General features: G+C 44.7%; 1 protein-coding gene across 1 annotated transcript in view; it reads right to left on the bottom strand.

Annotated features, from left to right (window-relative positions):
- Positions 1–1,987: 1,987 nt before the first annotated feature.
- The window catches only part of DHRS3 (dehydrogenase/reductase 3), a 41,146-nt gene continuing 16,864 nt past the window's right edge, over positions 1,988–26,269 (bottom strand). The window contains exons 2-6 of the mRNA XM_007053687.4: positions 8,769–8,912; positions 7,446–7,565; positions 6,357–6,595; positions 5,254–5,379; positions 1,988–3,736 (exon numbers count right to left, since the gene is read on the bottom strand). Coding sequence (XP_007053749.2) covers positions 3,652–3,736; positions 5,254–5,379; positions 6,357–6,595; positions 7,446–7,565; positions 8,769–8,912 — 714 coding nt within the window. The 3' untranslated portion in view covers positions 1,988–3,651. The remainder of the gene's footprint in view (positions 3,737–5,253; positions 5,380–6,356; positions 6,596–7,445; positions 7,566–8,768; positions 8,913–26,269) is intronic.

Here is a 26,269-nt window from a genome sequence, read left to right as displayed (position 1 = left end):
GCCTCCTTCACAGGAAGAAGAAAATGCACTGTGGGTACTTTTCTATTGGGTCACACGTTGGAATAAGTCGAGAAAACCTGAAAAGTTTTGCTAATTGCACAGGAGACCTCGATGGCCTGTTCCTGCAGCCTCATCTTGACTCCTTCTCCGACAGGCTAATAAATATATACCTCTGTCTTAGATTTATTCCAGACCCTCTGTTTGACATCTGGCTACAAGATGGTGGCACTGAAATGTGCAATAATGATATAGGGATTAAAAAAAGGGTGGAGAGAGCAGGGAAAACCAAAATTAAAATAAGTGGAAGGGCGGAAATTCTTTTGAGAAAGCCTTAAGGCTTCTACAAAGCATGCCTGCATGAGCCGTGCCTCCAGCTTACCCGATGTCAACCTTATGTCTGAGGGGACAGAAGACCTCAACCAGCATTCCAGAGGAGGCTCTCCGTGAAACAAAGTCTTCAGAATGTATCCAGCCAGGCAAGACACTAGTTCATAAAGGCGCAAAACATTCCTTCTCTTCGCACCAGAGGGAGGGATCTTGTCCAACTCGAATTCTAAAGAGAAGCGCCAATGTTTTCCTTGTTATTTTCTGTTTGCTGCATACCTCTCCCCCACTGTGACTGCTATTTGACCTGCTGTCCGCTCAGAGACCCTGAGGGGAGGGGAGAGCTAAGGGGGTGTGTGCGGGGAGGGGAAGGGTGAGTCTCGGGTGGCATTTGACTTGTTCATATTCATTAGAAAGAAACAGACAGCACCCAGTGTACAGAGAAGGAGCAGGGATGGGGGGTTCGGTATATTCTGTGGGAATACCTCTTTACCTCCTCTTTGAATTGGCATGTCACTAATTAATGGAACCTCAAACCAAAGTTTTAATTTAAGGGTCCCCAGCAGGGAAGCCCTCTTCCACCAATTCTGTTTGTTCTTACAGCTGCAAGGCTGGCATGCCTGATCATGGATAATGAGAAAATATACAGGATTAGATGGGGAGAGGAGGGCAGCGTTCCCCCTCACCCCAAATGGATCTCAATACAGATGGTACCTTTGTATTCCTGGCAGATCCCTGGAAGGGCTCTCTCGTGAACTAACTATTCAATTTGAATATTGCCAAATTCTCCTGCTTCTCAGAAAATAAATAAACCTCCAAGAGCCCACTGGGGGAGCATTGGGGGTTCAGAATCACAGAGACTAAATGCACCTTTGCAATCTCTCCACAGAGCTGCAGATATCTAGGGAATCAGTACAAAACCCCACTGTAGGATGCCTTTTCAAAGCAGATGCCATAATAAAGCTTTGTGATCCTGACCTCAGGAGGAAAGCACAGTTAATCTCCAATAGCTAGGGAAGCTGGATGCCATCATGGCAATAATGATCCCTCAGACCCTGATCCTGCAAAGGGACCTATTGACTTCTCTGGGACCCTATGTAGGCAAAAAAGTCTGCATGGATCTATTTCTTTGCAGGATCGGCCTCTCAAGCCCGATCAACACTAAATTTAAAGTTAAGTCCACCCCGCTGAGCAGTGTAGTTAAGCCAGCATAACCCCCGGTGTAGACAGCGCTAGCTGGATGGAAGAATTCTAGCTACTGCCCCTTGGGGAGGTGGATTAGCTATACCAACAGGAGAACCCTTCCTGTCAGCGTAGGCAGTGTCTACACAGAAGCGCTACAGTGTGCCACTGTAACATTTCAAAGGTAGACAAGCCCTCATGTCCGTGGGGCTTCCCGCAGCTCCGAATGGCCGGGAACATCAGCAAAATGTCTCATGGCCCGCATGAGGCCCATGGGCTGCCCGCCACTGCCTTAGGTTGTGCAGCTGGCAAAATCCATTCATTGATGAATCTATATGGATATACGCCAGCCAGGGATCAGACCGTCAGATTTTAAAAGTATCACCAAATCTAGCTCTTTGCTCTCCGTTCTACACAACAGAACAAAGAGAGCATCCAAATGCACAGATCCACTTCCAGCTTTTCCAAGGAAACACAGATCTCCTCTAGAAACAGATGTTTTATTATGTGGATTCTTCCTCTCCTCTTTACATTTTTGCAAGTAACCTCTCCAACTGTAAGCAAACAACATTTTGCTCCCACCACTTGAGGACTGCAAAGCACTTGACAAACATTAAGGAACCAAGCCTCACAACAACCTTTGCTGAAGCACAATGAGAGAAGTGACTTGCCCCGGGGGTCTCACACACAGTCTGAGGCAGAGCTGCAAACAGAAGGCAGGAATCCTACCTCACACTCCAGTGCTTTAGCCACAAGACTGTCCTTACAGCACTTTTCTTGAGGTGCTCGCCTATCACACCTGCGGCCAAGCTATGCTGCAGTTATGATTAATACCTCTCTCGGTTGTGTTCTCTTATGTTTAGTACATGGTAGCACGCCCAGTGTTGCACGATGGATCGGTCATGGGGATGTGTTGCTGTACTTTACTGGGTTGTTAAAGAAACTGTATTGTACAAAAAAATAACAAGAACAATAAAAATGAATGTCTCGTGGGGAATTCTACCTCACTGCTTCCTCCCTCTTTTGGCTCATTTAGGGCTTGATCCAACTCTCACGTAAGTCATTGGAAAGATCCCCATTGATTTCAATGGGGTTTACATCGGGCCTTTGCTCATTGCGCTTCCCACCTTCACATTTCATGTCCATGCGTCACATCCTTCTACTTTTTGGAACATATTCCATTTCCTTCTCTGTGCGGGTTGATCAATGGGATTTCTCGGTGTAAGGACTGCTTGCGTGAATAAGGGTGTGCCGAGGAAGCCCCTAAGGTGAGTTTGTTCCCAAGCCAACACTGACTAAATGAGTGGAAATCTAGGGATTATTGCTAAAAGAAAATTATATTTCACCACAAATGAACAAAAATATTCAGAAGGACAATTACTTTCTGTATATGATTTCAGCGGTAGGCGGGACCTTCCACTATTCAGATTGTCCGTCTCATGAAATATGTCTAGTCACTCCTCTTTCTGAGCTTGCCACTTCAGCCTTTGGACAGGCAGCAATAAAGACTTGCTGTGGCTAGCGCTGTCCTTCCACACTCAGGCTTCTTGAGTGGCCCCTGAGCGGACCAGCTATTTGCTCCTGTCCAGAGATGCAGAAGGAATGAGCGGAACAATCTGCTTCAATGGCTGTAAAGTACAGCCACCCAATGCAGTGGGAGGGGGGAAAAAAAGTGGGGTCCCAATAAACACCCTTAGCTAGTAACCCTGCAAAGCCATTTTTTAAATTCTCATTCAAAAAGCTGATCTGAAATCAACACTAGTTGCTCTTCCTGTTTCTGTGAGCAGAGTGGGGAGGGATGTGCTGCACCCTGGTTGGAGCAGCCTAAGGGTACAATTAAAACGACAATTAAATCTTAAAACTATGAGCGGATTTAACAATCAGACTCTAAAGAATTAAACATTGTACAAACATATCAACGTTTTTGTTGTTCCTCCCAAAAGTCCAGTCTAGCCATGCGGTCCTGTGCAAAGGTCGTGTTGCTATGGATATGACCTGCAAGAAATTTGTTGCCTGACAGCAGCACAAGTCACGCGAGCAAGGCAGGCTAAAAGCCAAGACCGTTGATTCACAATCTTGTCAGGATTTTGCTGCTTGTGTTGGCTTCATTTTAGAATGAAGTATGACCTCTAAGTATGACCAGGTCTATGTTCGCCCTTTAAACGTGTTCATACAGGTGTAGCTTCCAGAAAACTTGTGGATTTCTTCAAGTGCTGACCGAGGGAGAATGCTGCAGAGAAAGAAAATAAACACACTTTTTAATCTGTTCAAATGAGAAGACGCAAACACACACACACACACGATGGGATGACTACTGTGGCATGAGGCAGTCATCTTTCCGTCAGAAATACCAAGGGTCCAGTCTTGCAAGCTGCTGTGTTTCCAACAACTTCGGTGGGATCTGAAGTTGATCTGAACCTGGCATGACTGGCCCTAAGAGAGAAAGTGCTATAGAGTCTCTTCCTACTAAGAGAGAGCTTACTAAACAGGCCCTGGTAGAACAATGTAACCTGTAAGAAGGCATCATTCCCAGCCTCTGTTTCCCAGAAGCTGGGAATGGGCAACAGGGGGTGGATCACTTGATGATGACCTGTTCTGTTCATTCCCTCTGGGGCACCTGGCACTGGCCACTATCGGAAAACAGGACACTGGGCTAGATGGACCCTGGTCTGACCCAGTACGGCCGTTCTTATCTACATCTCTTAAATTGCAAGATTCTGTTCAATGTTATAAATCTTGAGAATTTATATTGAGAATCAATCTATATATTTATCTTGAATACCTATCTATCTGTTTAGGTATTTACTTTTTTCATCCCATGGTCCTGGTCTGAATGAAGTGCTTTTTTCCTGATGTCTTTTGTGCTGACAAGCTAAATGAATAATTCATAACAAATAATATATTTGACAGGTGCCCATTCTTCTTCTGGTTGTAAAGTGTCCATGAATGGAGCAAGGTTTTCTCAGATTTATTTGGTATTCAAAGGTATTTAACATATGTTGAGAATTTTGTTCACTTTTGGTTTCCTGAAAACTGGGATGTGTCATTTAGTTGCGATTGGTGACATAAGTCACATGGCACTGTTTCAGTTCTGTGATTGGATGAGCTCTATTTTTAGATGGTTTCTGGTCTCAATGCTCACAGAAAATAAATTTAAAATGTGCTGTCCTCAATTATTTCAGTGAGAGAGACTAGGGTTCGTTTTCTGCACACAGTTTCAAGTTCCCTTAAAAAATTGATCATGTAAAAATTAATTAATTTTGGTTTACATTTTTATGTTCTCATAGCTTTACAGAAAGAGTGGTCTCCAAATAGAAATGAGAAGGTGTATATTTTATACATTTTGTACAGTTGCTGGAGTCTGGAGAGGGGGTTACTAAATAAAAAAATCAAATAGATAAATGGGTGAATAAGTAAGAAATTTCCTGGAAACGGATTGTCAGTACAGATCTCAGGGATCTGTGAGTTTTGAAGGCTGGATCTGCTTCCTCATTGGGGGGTGGGGGCACATACTCAGATGTAACAAGCTTAAGACAACTCTACAAATGGAACCGTGCAACGTTTTCTCCCCATCCTTGATGCCCTCTGGCTTCTGTGGGAGGGGACAATCTGGTCCTAGGTAATTACTGTATCGTGCAACTGTCAAATGAGATTTGGCTTCGCAGACAGAAATCGGGATTGCCTCCCATCTCTGCCCAAAGGGTAAAATGAGTGGGTCAGGCAGCCACAGAGAAGTGAAATATTTACCTCTTCAAGATGACAAGTACATGCATTGTCCACGGAAGGAGGAGGAAGGCTTGGTTCAGTTGAACAGCTTTTACTGTTCTCCTGGCCACAGTCTCTGGCTTCAGTGGGGGGAAAAGATTGGGGAACCTGAGGGAAGAAATTAAGAAGTAAACTCATTACCTAATTAGGGTGCAGTACAATCCCAGTCCTTGGGCTCTCTGAGCTGCTGCCAGCATTCAACCACCCCACAAAACTGTCAGGGAGGAGCAGAGAGAGGATGAGACCCTGGTCCTATCACTCACTACCCGAACCAGTAAAGCTGGGCCGGCACCAAGGCCGAGGGGAGCTTATGCTGCATCTTATAAGAGGGCATAACAGGGGCCACTCCCTCCTCGTCCTCTCTCCTGCCTTTTTCTTGGATTAAATTACTGGCAGGCGAAAGACAAAAACCAGATGCTCCCCAGGCCTCTTAATACCAGGGACATGGATTTCCCGCTGCCAATGGCGACGTCGCATTGCACCATTCACCAAGGCGGAGGGTGCACAAACTGTGTTAGCAATTCGTAGCAAGAGATACGGGTCCACCACTGGTAAAGGGTTAATTTTGGCTAGTCATTAGCCCCTTGAAAACCGTTAACTTTCGTAGGAGCAGGCAAGGGTCCGGTGCTCTTCTCACTGCTGTCAGTGGACCTTTTCGTCATTCATTCCAGTGGGGGCGGATTGAGCCCCTCAACAGGAATAAAGAAGGAACTAGGAACTTCTCGTGTGGATTCCCAACTTGTAGGACTGTTCGCCCCTTTGAACAACCTCAGACATCAGTTTGATTCCTCTGCTCTGAGGTCCACAGCTGGCTCCCAGTGCAAAGTCACTTCTAATTTTCTCTCTAGAAACAATTGCCTGGAAGACACCCTCCCATAGGAAGGGCAAACTGAACTGTACACATTGGGAGTGTACCAGCAAATCGAAGAACCAGCCTGATGGCTTCAGGAGGCCTAGATTGACCCCTCTGCTCACAGGCAGCCAGATCAGATATCAAATTCTCTTTAAAAAACCCCAGGCGTTAACGAACATGTTCAGCTGATTAATTTCAGTGAGATCATTTACACCATCTCCCCTGGACTGACCTTATTCTCATGCCCTGAAACATCTCTGTGCTGGTGTGGAATGGCAGGACTGTTGTAGCATTCACTCCAGGACAGTCCAGCAATCCCAAGGTCAGGCTTTCCATAAAGGCAAAGGAAGAGGCTTTGGAGGTGCAGTAGTCAATGGCACCAGGGATGGCTGACAAGGCCAAGACAGAGTTCAAGCAAACAATGTGCCCATTCTGCAGCTCCAGCATGCGTGGCAGGAAGGCCTTGGTGGTCTGTAAAGGAAGAGAGAGAAAAAATAAAAAAAAACTTCACAAAGTAGAGACACAACAGGAATTATAGCCACTAAGAAAACAAGCCTAGTGATGCAGGGCCCAATTGTGCTTTCCGTTGTTCAGGGGTATGAGGAGTAATTACATTCAAACTCCATGATTCAGGCCACGCTTCATATTGAAGGGAGCCTCGCTGCTCTGTGAGTGGTTCCAAAAAGCCTCAGTTAACCTGATTCCTGTGAACAAAACCAAACCTCTGCTATCACAACACTAAGCCGTGCACAGAATAAAAGGCAATAAAGATCATGCCCTGTTCTGCTCAGATGCACATTATTTAGGATAAAGACTTCAACATGGAGAGGAACAACACAAATACATTATTTTTTAACTGATCTAATTAGAAACTGAATGAGTTTAATGCAAGCTCTCTTCCTTGAACAACGCAGCCATGCATCTGGTCATGTTTCGCTCATGTTCCAGATGTGCATCAAACAGAGAAACTCTCTTCTGTGCGCCTGGGATTTCTCAAAGGAAATCAGAGTTTTTCTTGTAAGTCACAGGGTGAGTTTAAAAGAGCATCAGAGGCATTATAATTACTGGAAGCCTTTAATATGGTATTTTAGCAGAAGTAACTGAAATCAATTTGAGGGAATCTGTCAAACTCAATTTTTTCCTCAGACTTCTCTCCTCTGGCCTTTGCCTTTCACATTGTTTTTCCTGGCTCGTTTTCATGTCAGGCTGATCTTACCAAGCATCGTTTGGAAAAGTCTAGCAGCAGCCAAGTGTTTACTGGCTGTAATTTGTCACTCTCATTTCCAAGTCTGAATACGCTGGATACAGGAGCTTATCTTACCCAGAACTGTCCCAGGGTATTTATGTGTTGTGATTTGAGTAGAGCGTCGTCATCGCTGTCCATCAAGCTCTTACCATGAACGACAGCAGCATTGTTCACTAGGATGGTGATATCACCCACCTGCAAAAAGAAAAAGGGGGCAGCTGATTGGTTACAGTGGACATCTCTTTTCACAAATACAGCAGCCACTTTGGTCCTTTTACTGAAGTGTGAATCCATGGCCTCTTCTGAGTTCCTGCCACACGGGGCTTTGTAATCTTTCTGGTGACTACAACGTACCCCAGGTAGCTTAAAGTAGCTGAAGCACAGATACTTAACATTTGCACAAATGAGTTCTCCATGGTTCTTCTTTCTAGGCAGTTTTGAAGCATGTTGTTTGGCTACTAATGAAATTCTACACCGTTTTGAAACAAAGACAAAGTGGTGTAAAACATTTGTCCCTACAAAGAGACACTCAAAAGGAGAAAGGCAGCTGGAAAGATGGCCAGGAGCATGAGAAGGACTAGTGATAGATGTATAGTTAAAAGAAGTTTCCCCCCAAATCAACAGCCAGTTGCCTTTGTTGGGCTATTATTAGGATTCTCTTATATATTATTATAACTTGCATTTTATAATTCAGTCTCAGTCCTATAATATCACCTAGATCAGGGGTTCTCAAACTGGGGGCCGTGACCCCCTCAGGGGGTTGCGAGGTTATTACATGGGGGGTCACGAGCTGTCAGCCTCCAATCCAAACCCCTCTTCGCTTCCAGCATTTATAATAGTGTTAAATGTAAAAAAGTTTTTTTTAATTTATAAGGGGGGGTCACACTCAGAGGCTTGCTGTGTGAAAGGGGTCACCAACACTAAAGTTTGAGAACCACTGACCTAGATATTTCAAGAGAAGAGAGGCTGGCTCCGTGGTGGCATATTTGCTCTTTCACAGCTCCTTCCACACTCAGCTTCTTGATACAGTGTCAGGATCCAGCATAAGACCTACCAGGACTTATTCCCTGCTGTCTTTACACTTTGTGCAAATATTTCCTCTGTACAAAATTGGTGTCAAATGGACACCTGGTGTGAGTGGATAGAGAATTCTGATTTGGTAGCACTTCATAACTTCTTTGCCCAGATATAAATGTCAAAGCAAGGTCGGAAGGCATTGGAGAATGAGGCCCTTTATTCCCTACCATCAAAGCAAGAAACGGACAGGGCCAGGCCTTTGCCAGATGCAGAATGTATAGATGCCCTTCTTCCTAAGCCGCCAGAGAACATTTCCTACTTGCCATTGGTTAGGGGATTTTCTAAGCTCTGCCCATCACTGGATCCACCACACAGACCAACCTTTTCCCGGACAGCTTTGGCTTGCCGATAGACTTCCTCTCGGTTTCCCACATCGCAAATGAAGTAATGGCACTCTGTTCCCATCCTTCTAATCTCCTCTGTGGTTTCCTTAAGGCACTTCTCGGTTCGACCCCACAGGATGATCTGCAGCGAGAAACATTTGCTCAAGTAAAAATTGTTCCTGTTTTGAATCTACTGTAATTAAAATCTGTTTCTAACTTGAACAATTCGACATGGCTCATTTAATTGCATTTGCAGTGCCAGTCCTGTCACATTGTTTCATTTAGGGCTCCACTGATTTTTAAACAAAAATATTTATGTAACACATGGGTCTAGGGAACTACGGTGGTGGTGGTCATGCTGGTGGCCAGCGTTAAGTGACTCCATCGTGATGGTGGCTGCCGCACAATGTCCAGGTGAAGGCTTTTTATTTGCAAGCTGTGTAACAGCCGGCGCTGAAAATCGGAGCTCTGGGCCGAATGATTGGCCAGTGGCATAAGGTGATCATTAAATAAGCCAGGCACATGGGCAATTAAAACAAACAAGCCATCAAAACACACACAGTTTCTCTGATCTAATCCTAATGTTGTCATGCAGACATGGGGTGGAACTCAGGGAAGTGGGTTAGGTTTAACCCTAAAAACATTGCCCCATATATACACACTGCCTATTATTGCTGGTCATACATTGACTACTACATTTTGTTAGAGCTTCTGCTCCCTAGTAAGGTAAAATACAGTTTAGCCGACGCATGGTAAGTAACCGTTTAGAATGCTGACAGTTTATAAGCTATTATTCCACGTCAATGGTTTTCAGACTGGGGTACGTACGTAAGCTCTCATCAGGAGCTACGCGAGAAAAATTCAGTAATGGCGGACAAAGCATTTTATTTTGTAAGACTTGGCAACCTAGTTATAGGTCTATTATGACGCTATCTCAGATGGGGGTATGCAGGAGACTACATCATTTGGAAAGACGTTCCCAGCCTAAAAAGTTTGGAAACCACTCTTCTAGGTGAATTCCCAATTCAAGAGAATGGAGGAGGAGGAGAAGCCAATACTATACTAAAGAGGAGGAAATTAAGCAAGAAGCTCATTATAAAACAATGTGGTGGTTTTCAGTTAAACCCACAAGAGCAAGGACACTCACCATTTAGTGAGTTCAACAGGCTTTTTGTCGAAGGAAGGTCACAGACTCAAGCCCTACGATTCCTAAATCAACTTTGTCTCAGACTTGCTGTCCTGGGGACATTGCAGCTCCTATGCCATATGCTCAATATAATGGGTCAGCATCTGCAATGGGGCTGTGAGAACTCTAAACACACACTGACAAGGGCATTTTAAGTCAGAAACCTCAATTGTTACCTTTATTTATTTTGCAATTAATACATGCAAGCTCTCATTCAGCATTTATTTACAAGCTGACAGCAACATTCTAGTTCCCATGCCTATGCCTTCCGGGACCAATTGCAGCAGCCCGCGGGGCCCCCTGAAGTGCGGGGCCCAGAGCGGTCGCCCTGATTCGCCCTACCCAAGGGACGGTTCTGTCCATATCACTGCGAGCCATCGGAAACGTGTCATTTTACAAAAGTGAAATTACAGGACAGCGTGTATCCCTACAGACTTTAATGGCACTGACCTCCCCATGAGCTGGTAGGCAAAGCAGGAAAAAGAAGAGAAAATCTGTAGGTTGCTTATGCTCACAAGGGCAGTTTTCACCACACAGAAATCCCCATAGAAGAGAACATTCTTAATGCAAATTACTATTCAGGATTAAGGGATCAACATGGCTAACGCAACATGGCATAACCAGTATTAAACCATAGAAGAGAGAAGAAATTCTCAGAGCCAAATGCTCCTCCTAAGTGAGTTATTCTGCATAAGAGATTGGAAAATTGGGCTCATAACAGGAAAGGCTTTTAGCCTTAATGATGGTGTCATTTCTGAGCAATTTGCTAATGCTGGTAGAAAATCTTCTGAAATACAGATCTTACGTGACTGTGTGACTCAAGCTTTCAGCCACTCCACTCCCTTTGATGATTAGTGTGAACTGATTGGTATATTGTTTTTTTTTTTAAAAGGGTTAAAGAAGTAATACATTGCATCTTTAGGATTTTAGCTCCCTTTGACTTTTGGGTGACCAAGTGCTGAAAGACAAAAAGGTCCAGAGATTGAATTACATAACTGCCCGTAACGCAACCCCTAGAGTCAACTGGATGACAGCACAAGACGACAGGGCATTCAGCATTCCCTGCCCACAATAAAGCTCTTGAAGAAAGTTTCCTTGCTGGACAAGATGAGCCACTTCATTATCAGCACAGGGCCTGATTCTCATTTACACTGCTCCGGCAGTACAAAGGACACTTGAAGTACAGTCGAACATGGATAAAAATTGACTGTACCTGGGTTCCAGCCAACTTCCTTAATGGGTTAAATTTAAAACGAATGCTGTTCTTTAAACCCCTGTGATCTTTATTTAGACACACACCCAGAAATACATACAGATATAGAGATGTAAAGGAGCTTCTGAAGGGACCACTGTGTCTTTGGAGGTTTGTTGACTGTGTTCCATTTGGCTTCACAATCAAACAAGGTGCCTGAACTGCCTTTGAACCAGCTCTGAATCTGCCTGTCCCTCTCTTTCACACCCATTTGTTCCAAAGGCGTAACCAGAAGATACAAAAATTCAAATCTCTCTAGTTAACCCTTTTTCAAAGCTGCTCTAAGAAACATACTACATACGGTCTTGCTGTGATATGCAATGATAAAGCTAAGTGGGCAGACACTCACATTTCACTGGGGTTGTATGAGGACAACACTCGGGAGGAAAGAAAAGAAGCAGAACTTCAGTACTATGCATGGGGGATAGGATGCAGAGAGCTTTTAGAGCAGGCGAGATTGAGCCAGAGCCATTTTGCTGGAAACCTTGGCTCACAGAGGCGGTTGTGGGCAAGGAGAAATGGGTCTTCAACTTTAAAATGCTTCAAGAAAAGATCCACTATGGCCAGAAGTCTGAATAAATAAATGGCAGAATGTAGAATGCTCTCCTAGCCAGCCCAACAGCCCCCCTGCTTAAAAGCCACCCTTTTAAAAGGTAGCCTTGAGCTTGCAGGTCTCTATGCTTCACCCTGTCCCAACGATCCCCACCAAGCTTGCGAAACTGAAGTTAGCCTGTGTTCAGTGTCATCTTGTTTTCATAGCTTGGTTGGGAGCCACTTCCAATTTCTGCTTTGTAGACTCGAAAAGAAAGACAGAATGTGTGAAATTTCACAAGATTTTAATTTACTGTTGAAGATGTATTGTTAAAAGTGTGGAGGAGGAGGAACAGTGTGACCACAGAGGGAGTTATGAAATACAAAAGGGATAATATAAAATTCTCTGGGCCTCTCTCACTTATGAATAAAGAGGGAAACAAAATACAACACTGATGGCTGCTTATGAAGGCATCAGGCAAAAATCTATGGAATTATGCATTTACATTCATGGGGAGTTTAGCCTGTTGTTTGCAAGGGGACTACCAGGTTCATGCCCATCAATGCAACTGGTGAAAACGTAAATCAACAAGCTGAAGAGGCGGAGAGAGAGAGAGAGTGAGCCAGACAGGGGGAACCAGACAAGGCAAGAAAATGACCTATCCTCCCCAGCTGTCTGGGCTATCACACGACCGATAGATAACAGGAAACAGATTTCTCTCTCCATTTCCACTCTGCTTGTCAGCATTGCCATCTGTATGAGTCAAATGGGGACAAACTTACACATAATGATGTCAGGAAATACATCGTGAAGAACTGTACGAGCAGGGGACGAGTGTGCCATCGCATTATGGTGCAAGTGTGGGACATGGTAACATTTTGTAAGCCAATAATGGCTATTTTGGGACCTTGACTAACCTGTGGGCTAGTCTTGCAAGATGACTCCATCAAAATGTGGGCTGTTTTGGGTGGGGTGCGGTACCCCTGCCACACCTCCAGCTCCTCTTCCTTTAGTTTTCCCAGTCCACGGCACTGCCCAGACTCAGAGTGTGTTAGCCTTTGTGGAGGAGAAAAGTAATGGCTACAAGACCAACCTTCCTACTGCCATTTTTGCTGGTTTTAGTGATGGGCAAAACTCAAAATGCTTCACTTCTATGTCTAGTCAAAACGTCTTTGGTCTAGAAACCAGGCTGAATACTCTCACAAGACCACGCTCACGTGTGAGGCTTTCGGTCTCTGTCTGACGTTTGGCCAGAAGGCTGCGTTGGCACATCCCTATTTGTCCTGCGTCTCTGCCTCTTTAGAGCTCAAATCCTGACAGGGTTTTGGACAGGGGCTGAGAAGGGACAGAAACCTTTTCCCGAGCCAAAGCACCAGCAGACTTTCAACCACTGTTGCAATCTGAGCCCTGTAGTACCATCCATTGCTCCTGAACTCCATCACCACAGTGGGTTTTGGCCAGTAGGCGCCTGTAGTCATTACTTCTTTTTCCTCCTCTCCTATGGTGTAATAGTTTCACAGTCCCATTTTTGTCTTTTTCCTGGCGGCTTCTCCATTGTCCTTTCCCAACTAGCGTTTGCACCACCCTGCTCATAGGTGCCGGACTCTTCTGAATTCAAGCCGCCTTAACGCATCTGCAGCTTGACATTTTCTGTTGGCCACCCTGGTGAGGTTGCATCATATCATACCACGACTAGCCACAGAGGGATTCAGAGTCACAGGTGGTCTTCGGTGCCCCAACTATCTTCCAAATAAGCCCTTTCCAGGGCTCTCACGGTCAGTGTCAGAACCCCTGCCTGTGTTTTGCAGATGTTGGCTCTTGCTGGTCTGTAGATGAGCAAACATGGTGCTCTGTGCACTACTCTGTCACTCCTTCAGACGTGGCACTCTAAGCAACTGTCATCGTACCTTATGCTTAAAGTCAGCCTTAAGAGAGTTCAGTCAGCTTTATCCTATTGCAAAGAGCACATATGTAACTTATTAACACCCTAATCTTGAAAGGTGTCTGGATCTGGAGTTCAGGGAATGGCCCATTCTAAAGATAGGAGGCATTTGCAAAAGGCAGAGGGGGGATTTGGACTATGAATGCTCCAAAGTTCTGAGGTTTTTTGGATCTGGGATTCCAGTTTGGACACCAGTATTAAAATTTAAGCCTTTTGTCCCAAACTGCTTACAAAGTTCGCAGCTGAATGCTAGAAAGAGGAATCCTCACGGTGCCAGGAACTTCTGCTTTACAAAGAGAGATGCAGTGGTGAAGGAGACAGAGAGACACTGTTCCTTATTACATGGCATGTCAGGATGTTGCATAGCTATCCATTCATGGGTTTGGAGGGAAGGGAAGGAAAATTTAATCTCTGTCATGAAGAAGTTATTGGACAGATTGTTTCCCACCCTGGAAAGAATCCAGTCACCGTGTCTTCTCTCCCCACCCACTCCTGCCCTCCCCTCCCTACGGCACAAGACACGCTCTCCTTTCAAAAAGTTACTGACCAGAAAATTGTTGAGGGCAGCGGCCCAGTGAGGCGGTTAATCCCCGCTGCGGCAGGGCTGCTCACAGAGGCTTCCTGCCCTGTGGTTACCTCTGGGTGACCCCAGTGGTTGGCAGTCAGGTGGAATGTGAAAGCAATCGCTTAGCCTACCAGCTGGTGGTGGCGGAGGGATTCTTCCTGCTAGTGGACACAAGAAATATCGGGAGATTTATGATGGCACAGGAACTTTAAAAGTAGCTAATGACTGCGACCTCTCAGATCGCTGCAGATTTCCCCAGGACGGATTCTCACGTTTGGTTTGCAAAACAAGCCCTATCACTTTATCTTCCCCTCTCTGGCAAATCACCGAGCTCCTTAGCTGGCCTTAGGAGAATCATTCGAGCCAGAGCCGCAGGCTCAGCAGACAGCGGTGGACTCTTAGGAATCTTTAACTCTGAACTTTAGGGTGCTAACGAGACATGCCCCCAGGATGCAAGCAGGCTCTAGCTGCTGTTATTCTAAGGCAAGAATGTCCCATCGAGGGCTCTGCTGGCTATTTGCCAGGCGCTTAATGCCCCCCTCCTGCCCCATAGGCTTAAATCCTAACTTTCCCCCATGAAACAAGCCAATGGGAGTTATACTGTTGGCTTCCATAGCATGAGGGATTTGTATAAACTGATGCAGATATCAGCTGCCCCTTTCTGAACACAGATAGGAGGCCCATGGAGGCCCCAGCATGACCTGCTCCAAGCAGGTTTTGATTGCATCTCTGTATCAAAGAGAAAGGCAGCTGGAGATTGCTGTTACACACTGCAGAACAATGTGAGCTATATTTGGTCCATCAGGAGTGGGGAGGACCCTTTGGCCAGTGATGTCATAAAGGTGTCCTATGGCTTATTCACAGCTTTCAGGTGTCCTCCAGGGAGATGTCACATAGCCAAAAGCAGAGCAAGAATAGCACGAGATTTTACAGGAGTGAAGAAGAGGGCCTGAAAAAGGTGTATTTTAAAAAAGTAGTAGAGAGACAGCACAAGAAAGATAAATTTCTGCAGGTGAGATCTATAACCCCAGACCTTTAGATCTCGATTACAGGGGTTTTTACAAAAAGAAAAGGAGGACTTGTGGCACCTTAGAGACTAACCAATTTATTTGAGCATAAGCTTTCGTGAGCTACAGCTCACTTCATCGGATGCAGGAGAGCACTGGAAAAGCTATTTAATCTGCGGCCCAGAAGCATTGCTGGCATAAATTGGGACAACACCAGCGAACGGCCCCCCTTTTATTATGTCATCGGTGATGAATTTGGCCCTAATATTCCACAAATCTGACATATTGTGCTAACCATCAGAGAAGCTACCAGTTCACTAAATAAGGGCTGGAAAAGAGTCGATAGCTGGAACAGTTTTGAGAGAGAACATCTCCCACTCCATGCTACTCACTCTATATTAGTCAGGGCATGTTTTAATGGATCATAGCAACTCAAATCTATGCAATGGTTAGCAGCCGCAGAGTTCCATCCCGAAAGTGGGTAGCATTTCAGAATGGATGAAGCAATCTTGTTTGTAGATCAGTTTGAAGACACTCTGGGATAAAGGTGTTTATATAAACATATCAGAGCCCTTCCCAGCTTGATCTCATTCCTGCTATCCTCACAAATCAAAAGAAACCACAGCATCTCCCAGCCACAGATTGCTAGAGATATTCCGGGTGGGTAGGATAACACATTTTGGCCCCTCTCAACCTCCTTCCGCTGTCAGAGAAACAAAAGTCGCTCTGTTTGAGCAGGCATTTGCAATCACCCAGGCTATTACCCATGTTTAAACAGAGAGCCTTTGTGCTGCCAGTACTGAAAGTTGCTGAATGGTTTCTGGAAGGACAAAGTACAGATAATCCAGAGAAGTATTTCAGCCTCATCCCAGTCTATCTGCAGAGCCCTGGCACTCACACCTCAAAGACACACATTTCAGTATATTCTATATCCTGGGAGAATTTTCGGCATTCTGGACTCAGGGTGCCGTAAGCCCCACAGCCTGAAAAACACGATTGTATTTTGGTTTTGATGTTGTATGGATTTTTCACCCCCACCCCTTCCACTCCCTTGCCCTCTGGGTAAATGCAGACAAGTTAGTTCAGGAGTACTTCACAGGAGAGGCATGCTAAAGACCCGATTACAGGCAGAGTGGGAGGTGTGGCTGTGCAGAGTAAAAAGTCAACCTTTGCTTTAAAAAGAAAAAAAGAACCTTTTGATGCCTGGAGTAGATCAAAATACTCAACCCAGCCCCTTGATGAAATCTGTATGAACTGTAAGCATAGCTGTTGGAACGAGGGGTGCTGGGGGTGCGGGAGTACCCCGGTTTGAAGTGATTTCCATCATTTACAGCGTTTACAGTTTTGTTTAATGGCTCTCAGCACCCCCCGCAAAGCAGGGCAATGACAAAATTCTGCCAGTTCCTATATTGGCAAACAATCAAAAGTACAGGGGGTGGGGTGGAAAGGGACAAATATGGGTATGGGGGACCGAGAGGGGTAAGAGGGTAGCCCTAAATTAGCCATTTCACACATAGGCTTTTCTAGACTAGGCTTTAAAGGTCTGATATTGGATCACATTAACTAGCTCGACCTAACATAATCACTTCAGTCAAGCCAGGGCAAAAATTGGGGATTGGTCCTGCTTTGAGCAGGGGGTTGGACTAGATGACCTCCTGAGGTCCCTTCCAACCCTGATATTCTATGATTCTATGAAGGGAAGTGGTATGTTAGAACATGCTACGTTGGTCATGTTAAAGCCTGGGGGAGCATAAGTATTGCTGAATTTAAATATCACAGAGGTCTGCTAGATTCTACTGGGAACACCTCTGTGAAGGGTAATGAGGACGTCCTGCCATTAAAGGGCCTGACTCCTCTCTCACATACACATATTTTGACACTGGGCTAACTCAACAGACATCAGTGGAGTTACTCTGGATTTACACTGGTCAGAGTGAGCAGAGTCAGGTCCAAAGTCTTGAGTTGAAGGCTAAATTGAGGAAGAAAAACAACCGTGAGAAACAGAAACAACGAGGAGTCCAGGGGCACCTTAAAGACTAACAAATGTTAGAGACAGAGTTATGGAAGAGAATATATATGAAATGAAACACGGGTTGGAGTTATAGAAGGGTGCAATGCTTACGGCTGGGTCTTTCAAAGGAGACTAAGGTGTTAAACTCCTATTGAATTTCAACAGAATGTGGGTGCCCTAGCGTTTAGGTTCCTTTGGAATCCCAGCCCCTAATGCTTTATGACATACAAGGAGTAAATTGAGCCATACCTGCAAAGCTAAAATACAGATTTATTGTTTGAGGGGCATGGGGACAAAGAGAATTAGCACAAATGTTTTACACAAAAGCGCTGAAGCTAGTCCACCATGCACCATTTCCCTGACAGCTACAGAGCAAGGCATTGTTGCCATGTCAGGTGGGAACATTTGCTGAGCTATGAAGAATAAAGGTCAATTAAGCCTATGAAAGGCATCCATCTGACTGCCATAAAATGAGAGGCCTTCTGTATTCGCAAGGCCAGGAGGTGCTTTCATTTACAACGGAGTAAATGCAGAATAACTACTGATGTGAGCACAGATATGCTGGATTTATAGTGGAGTAAAGGATCTGATCTCACTCCCATTGAGATTAATGGTCGTTTTGCCATTGACGTCAGTTCGAGCAAAGCCGGGCCCTAAGTCAGATCAGAATCTAGTGTTCAGTTTTAGCTATTGAGCTCATGGACAGTTGAGTAGGAGAGCAGTCCCTGGTATCTTCAGAAAATGTTGAATTAATGTTGCTCCAGGACTCTGACTGTTACTCTAAGGCTCCTCCTCTCTGAAGTCCTTGCTTTTGCTCTCTCCCAGTTTCCTCTCCTTCCAGACAGGAAAGAACAAAATGAAACAAAAACCTTCTGTTCCCTGCGCTCTCCATCTCCAAAAGCTGCAGCCAGGTGCACTCCTGCAGCACAGTCGCAATCCATCACTGAGCCCACCCAAAGTCATCTTCTTTCTTCCTCCATCACAAATGTTCCTCTCCTCCAGCTGGTGTATGAACATCAAACATATTTGAAATTTTCCTCCTCTCCGACGCAGTCTTTCACATCTGGAGGCCAGGGGTCAGATCCTCAGCTGGAATAAACTGGCATTTCTCCATTGACTTCAGGGGAGCGCTGGTGATTTACACCACCTACGGACCTGACCCCAAAAGTTTAAATATAAAGGTTCTTTTAGACAGCAAACTCTGCATAGCAGGGACTGTCCTTAGTGTCTGGCCTTGTAAACCAGCAAACACACTGTCAGCACTTAACAGATAGCAAATAATGGGGTCCACATCCTATTGTAACAGGACCCCTTGTGCTGCTTCATTGGCACAGAGGATGCAGAAAATCCCTGGTAACAGGCAGTGTGGCAAGGGAGAAAAGGCCAGAGCATATTTTGGGTTGCTAACCAGACCTTTGAGGCTGCTCTATCTTATCAGCGGGCAGTGCCTCAAAAATGGCCTACAGCATCCTCGGGTCCTGTGCTCAGTGCAGCCTGGCCAAACCGGAGAATCAGCCCCAGTAATTCTCAGTCATGTAAATTAAATAAACAAGGTTTGCTCAGTTTTGTTCCTCCAAGTGAATCTCTGGCTTTTCTATTGTAAATGTTGACTTCCCAAAACCCAAAGGATTGTGTTAAAAATCACTGGTGGGCATTGTTATGCTATTCATTTAAATGCAAACCAGATTCCCGGTCTCAAATGGACCCCTCTTTTCCCCACAGGGAAGGAAACTGGATGGAGAGAAGGAACTGAAAACCAGGAGTAATATGCAGATACCTGCTCCCAGTAAAGCTGGATCAATGGAGGCCTTCCTCGGTATAGTGAAAAGAACACTTGATTTTCTGTCTGCATACAGGAATTTAAGATCATTTCCCTCCACTTTGTGAGTACAGAGGGCATTGTTCACCTATCAGGAGTATGTGAGGACAGGTGGCCCCATGCTGATTTCTCTTCAGTGGTTTTGCCAGTCGCTTTTGTCTGTAACATAAACTGCAGCTGCAGATTGCATGGGGAGCAACACTTCTCAGCTCTGTTGTATAGAACAGTTGAGGAAGAGGAAGGGTGGGTTGTTTGCGGGAAGAGGTCACGCAGGAGTCAGCCTTTACAATCCTATTAACGCGGGGACAGGGTCAACTGGAGTGCACCGTGCCAACAAAAGCACCAAGTGGCCACAAGCTGTCACGGCTGCAAAGGTTCATGGAGGCATTTGTGGGGGGAAAGAAGTGATAGCTTTTTAACAGTCAGTTTCTGCCACACGATGTGCTAGAACTTGCCTCGGTTCTGGGACATTAAACCACGCAAAGCAACATCCAGTCAGAAAATTCTCTGCCTGCAACTAGTCAAAAGCAAAGGGGAGGGGCACATTTGTGGGGATTCTTTTTAAAAATGTGTTAATTTTAAGTACTGCTTTGAAAACATCTAGTGACAGAAATACAATGTGCCATCTCGGGAAAATATTTGTCCAATTTTTTTTTTTTACTGTTAATATTTGCTTAACAAACCTGGCATGTCTAATAGGCGTAATCAGAGATTTCACTCAATTTAATAAAATCACTTGAAGTGGCATGTCAAGGGTCGTGTAAAGATGCTCACTCTGTACATTTGTAACACCCTGGTACATAGACATATCTGATGATTATATTACTGTCTAATGTTCCTTTCAACAAAAGCTCACTGTTGTAATGATTATTGTATTGACTCTGATGTTTTCATGGCAAAGATCTGTAAACCTGTTAAAACTTCCTACATAAACAGTTTTAAAAAAAATAATCAAACTACTACACTGCAGCCCTCTCCATCCACTCTGTAAGACAGGCCCCACTAGCCCACATAACCCACATTCATATAAAAATTTCCGCAGAGAGCTCAGGAAATCGTGTGGAGATAAAACACGCAGATGCAGAAAGCACTACTGTAGCAGACAGGGACCAGGGAAAAGCCAACGAACAAAAATCTAAAAAGAGTGTTAAAAGTTATTGGGTCTGGTTCGGGAAAATGATTTGATCCAACGTCAACATACTGAACAGTGCCCTTTTGCACACTTGTTTTCTGAATTCAGCATTAATTATTATTATGATTGTGCACTGCTCATATCTCCCAGGGTAATAGGATCCCACAGAACATAACATATCACAGGTTAAAACTTGGGTGCAACAGGCTTATGCATTAACTGCAACAACAACAAAAAGTTACACTGACATTAAGGATTAAACCATTTATTTTTATAAAGCAAGAAAAGGCAGCGTTTAGGTTGCCCATTTAGTCTGTAATGGCGCCAACTGTTAGGGTGAAGAAAAATGTGAAATTCAAAGGTTAGTCATGACTGGTCACATAAGTCACATGATATTATTTCCGTCACCTGACTGGATGAGCATAACTCTTAAAATCAGGTTCCCGGTGTGACTGCTAATGGAAAAGGAATGAGCATTTGAACATGCAAGGTATAAAACTGGTGCAGAGAAAACAAACAATGTTTACTTGCCTTCCACTAGGGTCCACAATGTGTAGGCACTGTCCACACGCACAGGAACAGAGTCCTTTCTCAAAGAGAATATTTACCCATGAGACTATTGAGGGAACACTGAGTTATTTTAAAGTAGACTTTTGCGGGTGGGGGGGTAATCAAAGAGTAGGGCCAAATTATGCCCTGATTTACACCCTATGCAACCACATGGGACCAAACTCTCACTTACTCTAGATTTGTGCTGGTGTTACTCCAGATATAATGGGAGACACTCTGATTTCACACTAGTGTAGCTGGGACCAGAATTTAGTCCATTGACTTTAGTGGGGTGTGTTGTAATAATTGTGATCTAGCAGGCCTATCGCAACTGTGAGATTGATTATTGAAAAGTGGGTGTAAATTCATAACAATATGCAATAAATGGTGATAGAAAGACTGGATTAGTTCAAACAAAATGGTCTACCAGTACTATCCAAGGACTCTGTTGAAATCATGACTGGCAAAGAACCATAGAATCACAGAATATCAGGGTTGGAAGGGACCTCAGGAGGTCATCTAGTCCCACCCCCTGCTCAAAGCAGGACCAATCCCCAATTAAATCATCCCAGCCAGGGCTTTGTCAAGCCTGACCTTAAAAACTTCTAAGGAAGGAGAACAAGAGATTGCAAGTGGAAATTAATGGACCAAAATGGATGTGTTGGAAAGTAGGCCTAATTTGTGGAAAAACTAATGAGCGATGCCCTATTTTGCCCATCACACCTTTTTGGGGTCCTTAATGCCCTCCCCCCCCCCAATGGAGGGGATCAGAACACTGGGGGATGGGCGGACTAGAAGGAGTGAGTTTCACTATCATGGCTGCCACCCCCACCATCTATTGGGACCCCAGGATCTACCAAGACACTGCTAGGCCCCCATAGCCCTGATCTTGAGAAATGCCCTCACCAGACTAGGCCAGAGAGAGGGAACGGATGACATCACCACTTCCATCACCTTTGGCTAAATCCTGAATAGCACCTGGAATGTGCCAATGGGGTTCCAGGTCCCACTCCCTCCCTAACCTAGCCTCTTCCTTACCCACCTTGTTCATTCTATTCCCTTTAGTTTAAGAAGAGTCTGGCTTAGCTGTCCAAGATTGCACCTTTTGCAACGCTGCTGTGAACCCACCAGCTGCGAGGCAGCTTACAGCAATGCCCTAACACTGGCACACATTTGCTAGTCACGGAGCAACTGAGAAGACCAGGTGCTTTGCCCTTGTTTCCCCAGCAGTGAGGCTGCAGTAAAAGTCAACACCCAAGACAAAATCTGCATTTCCTAGCACTGCTGTTCCTTTCTCTCCCCTTTTGGGAGTTTGTTTTGTTCGGTCTTCAAGGAAGCAGAATCAAACTTTAGCCACAGCTCCAGACCACACAAGTAACTTCTCTTTTTCCCAAAACGGGCAGTTATCATCATCGTAAAGATTGTCAAACAGGCAGGTTTCCTTGCAAAAAATCTCTCAACAGCTAAAGTGAAAGGGAATAAGGGATATTGTTAAAATAAAAACCTGCCTTAATACTTTACCTTTTAAATGCTTTAACTCTTTTTCTGTATCTTTAATAAAAGATTCTTAAAGGTAGTTGTGGCCTTGGGACTAAGCAGGCTGAACTCTCGGTATCTGAAACCCCAAACCATGTTCAGCTGTTTAGTTTTGTACAGTGACAAAATCTTGTTGATGCCTTTGATTCTCTGGGCTCACTTATTCCATTGCAATTAACACAATAGGTGAAAGAGGTAGAAGCCAGAGGGGATGGTCTGCTCTTTCCCATAGCAAAGCCCACAGGAGGGGATTAAGAGGGAAGGAATAGTCCATAAGGAGCCCCTGGTGGAGTGAAGTTGTGATCTGTTTATTGGAAGCGGGGGTGGGGGGCTGGGGGGGGGGTGTGATTTGCCCTCCCCCTGCAGAATAGGCAGTGGAAGCACATTCGCAAATGTTGCAGATCCTTTAGGATCAACGCAGAATCCAGATCCCAGAGGTCTGGTCGGTCACCTGTGCGGAGGCCCTGGGCTCAGCACTGGCTCTGTAGACTGTGCCTCGGTATGGTTACCCCCCCCTTCCCCCCCCCCCCCCCATAACACCCTGTCAGAGAGCAGCTCCACAGAAGCCCCGCTGCCAGGATCTCCCACTGGCCATGATGGCCATCAGGATCCACCTTGAAAGTATGTGGGGGTAGTTCCTTCCTGTAGAAGTGTGGAAAGCCACACAGCCTTAGGCTGATTAAAGAAAAAAAAAAAAGTTGGACCTAAAACTATCAGCATCCCTTGGAGGACGTCACGTCCACAGACATGGTCAGAGTTTGCTCTCCGTTACACCCATTTAAATTAAGAGCGAATGAAGTTAGCATGACTTCAGATTTACACTGGAGAGAAACAAGATCAGAACAATTCATTTCTCTTCACCAGTTGAAGCGGTTGAGGCATTTGCGGAAAGATTTTCAGAGGCGCTATCTGTCCGCGACTGAGGGTGTGCACACGCACGAGTGGGCATGTATTAAATTGCTGTTGAGTTGACGGGAGAGCGCTCAGCGGTTGATTTATCGCGTCTATACTAGACGTGATAAATCGACCCCCACTGGATCGATCACTGCCCGCCGATCTGGTGGGTAGTGTAGACAAGCCCTGAGCAGCAGCTGTTCCCATTGACTTCAGTGGGAAATTCTGGATGCTCATCACCTTTGACAGTCAGACCATCAGGAGCCTAAATACGGATTTAGCAGCCTAAATTGGCCTAAATCTGTGAATTAAGAACACAAAATCTTATTTTAAACTTTGTTAACTGCACCTACTCTGATTTTAACCACTCGAAGATCTCAGGTTTCAGAGTAGCAGCCGTGTTAGTCTGTATCCGCAAAACGAAAAGGAGGACTTGTGGCACCTTAGCGACTAACCCAGAGTAAATCGGTTGTCTTCAGTGAAGTTACTGTGGATTTACACTGCATAGCTGGCATGGGGATCTGACACCTGGGGTTTTAATGGCAATATGAAGTACTGCTCTTGAAATATTACAGTCCGAATGCTAGGAATGTTCTGACTCTTGTTTTTCCTCTGAACTCCTGATCAGGAACAGAGACTTAAATCCCTTTAGTGTTAAGACACTTCCTTCCTTACTACGCTTCTCGTTCTGCAAAAAATTGCTGGTGTTGAAAAAAAAAAAATGATGCTGACGGTGGTCAAAGCCCATCACCAGTACAGCACTTCCTCTGTTTGAGTGGTAAACAAGTGTAATGATGTCATTAAAAGCTGGCTGACCCGCTGATGAACCCTGGGCTGTAAATGAGATGCAAGGTGCCAACTCGCCCTCGGGGGCCCCCCCCCCCACACACAGAGCCAAAGGTGTCAAACACCAATCTGCAACTGTTACATATATAACCCAAGGAACTGAAACCCTGCAGAGCCCCTTTGATAGTCAGCCCCTTAGTTTCAAACTTCCTCTCCCCATAAACCACACATTCAAGCAAACACAGGATAATCTCTGATGTGTTTGGACTAAAATATGAGAGCAAGAGAAGAGGGTTGTGCAATTTTGCACAGTCATCACATCCTGCAACCTAAAATTGAGCAACCTGACTCAGAGATGCTGGCATCCCCAGTTTCACAAGGTTCTTGGAAATGCTCTTGCTTCAGCGTGGCAGGAGCTAGTTGTATACTCCTGCAGCCTAGGGAAAGAAATATTTATACCAAGTGAGCTGCAGTGAAATATTGAATGTTTCTTTGCCTTGTAATGGAGGGGACTCCTTTCAACATTTCATTTGGAAGCACGAATTCTTCATTTTGGGGAACAACCTGGAGTTTTGTTCCCTCCATTAAATGATTTTTTTGTGGGTAGCAGGGAAATTAGTGAGTTCGTATTCAACACAGTTTCAAGTTGTTAAAACTGGATCTGAGCATTTCCCGGTCCCTCCCCAAAGTTTAAGAGAGCCAAATCTCACTCAGTGAATATTCTAATCACAGGGGTTGGTGTCTCTGTTTACAAGTAGCAAGGAGGTTAAAAATCACAGATCCAAGAAAAACACTTATTTAATCTTCAAGCTGGAAAGGTTGAACCGTCTGGTTTTTATTATTGAGCTTTAGTGACAAAACTGCCCATTCCCGACAAGAGGAGGAAAAGGTGAATAGTGCACCCTCTTCATGCTCAATGTTGCCAAATCTCATGATTTTACCTTGTGTGGTAAGAAGAACAGGAGTACTTGTGACACCTTCAAAAAAGCAGACATTAGCAGACTCAGAGAACTGGTAAGTAAGGTCTCACTGGAAGAAAATCTAAGGAAAAACGGAGTTCAGGAGAGCTGACAGTTTCTCCTTGAGTCAATACTAAAGGCACAACTGCAAACTATCCTGATGAGAAAGAAAGATAACATGAATAGGTAAGAGGCCAAGATAGCTCCATCAGGAGCTGTTTAAGGACCTGAAAACGAAGAAGAAAATCTACAAAAAGTGGAAATATAGACAAATTGCTAAGGAAGAACACAAAAGACTAGTACAAGCATGTAGGGACAAAAATCAGGACGTCTAAGGGCTTGTCTTCACTAGGGGGGTAAACTGATCTACATTACGCTACTCCAGCTATGTTATTCATGTAGCTGGAGTCGACATAGTTTAGGTCGACTTACCGTGGTGTCTTCATTGCGCTGCGACGACAGGAGACGCTCTCAGGTCGACTTCCCTTACTCTTCTCGGAGATCTGGAGTACCGGGGTCGACCGGAGAGTGCTCTGCTCTCAGGCTTAGGTATTTAATGCCTATTTCATGTCAGTCTTCATTAAAAAGATGAATGTGACCAGACACTCAATACAATTAATATTAATGACAAGCAACACAAGCCAAAATAGGAAAGAACACTTTAAACGAATATTTAACTAAGTTAGGTGTATTTAAATCAGCAGGGCCTGATGAAATTGATTCTAGGGTACTTACAGAACTAGATGAAGTAATCTCAGAACCGTTAGCAATTCTCTTAGAGAACTCATTGGGGACAGGTGAGGTCCCAGATGTCTGGAGAAGGGTAAACATAGTACCTATCTTTAAAAAGAGGAACAGAGAGGACCCAGGAATTTATAGACTAGTCAGCCTAACATTGATACCCAGAAAGATACTGGAACAAATTATTAAACAATCAGTTTGTAAGCACTTAAAGGATACTAGGTTATAAGGAATAGCAAGCATGGATTTGTCAAAAACAAATCATGCCAAACCAACCTAATTTCCTTCTTTGACGGGAATTCTGGCCTCACGGATATAGGGGAAGCAGTAGACATGATTTATCTTGATTTTGCTAAGGTTTCTGACACCGCCTCTCATGACATTCTCATAAGCAAGCTACGGAAATGTGGCCTAGATGAAATTACTACAAGATGTGTGCACAGCTGGTTGAAAGACTCAGAAGAGTTGTTATCAATGGTTTGCTGTCAAACTGGGAAGGCCTTTATAGTGGCAGTCTGGAGGGGTCAGTCCTGGGTCTGGTAATATTTAATATTTTCATGAAAGACTTCGATAATGGAGTGGAGGGTA

Source organism: Chelonia mydas, chromosome 18 (genome assembly GCF_015237465.2).
Source record: "Chelonia mydas isolate rCheMyd1 chromosome 18, rCheMyd1.pri.v2, whole genome shotgun sequence".
NCBI lineage: Eukaryota > Metazoa > Chordata > Testudines > Cheloniidae > Chelonia > Chelonia mydas.
Note: the sequence above shows the minus strand (reverse complement) of the source record. Positions and strands in the feature narration are given on the sequence as shown.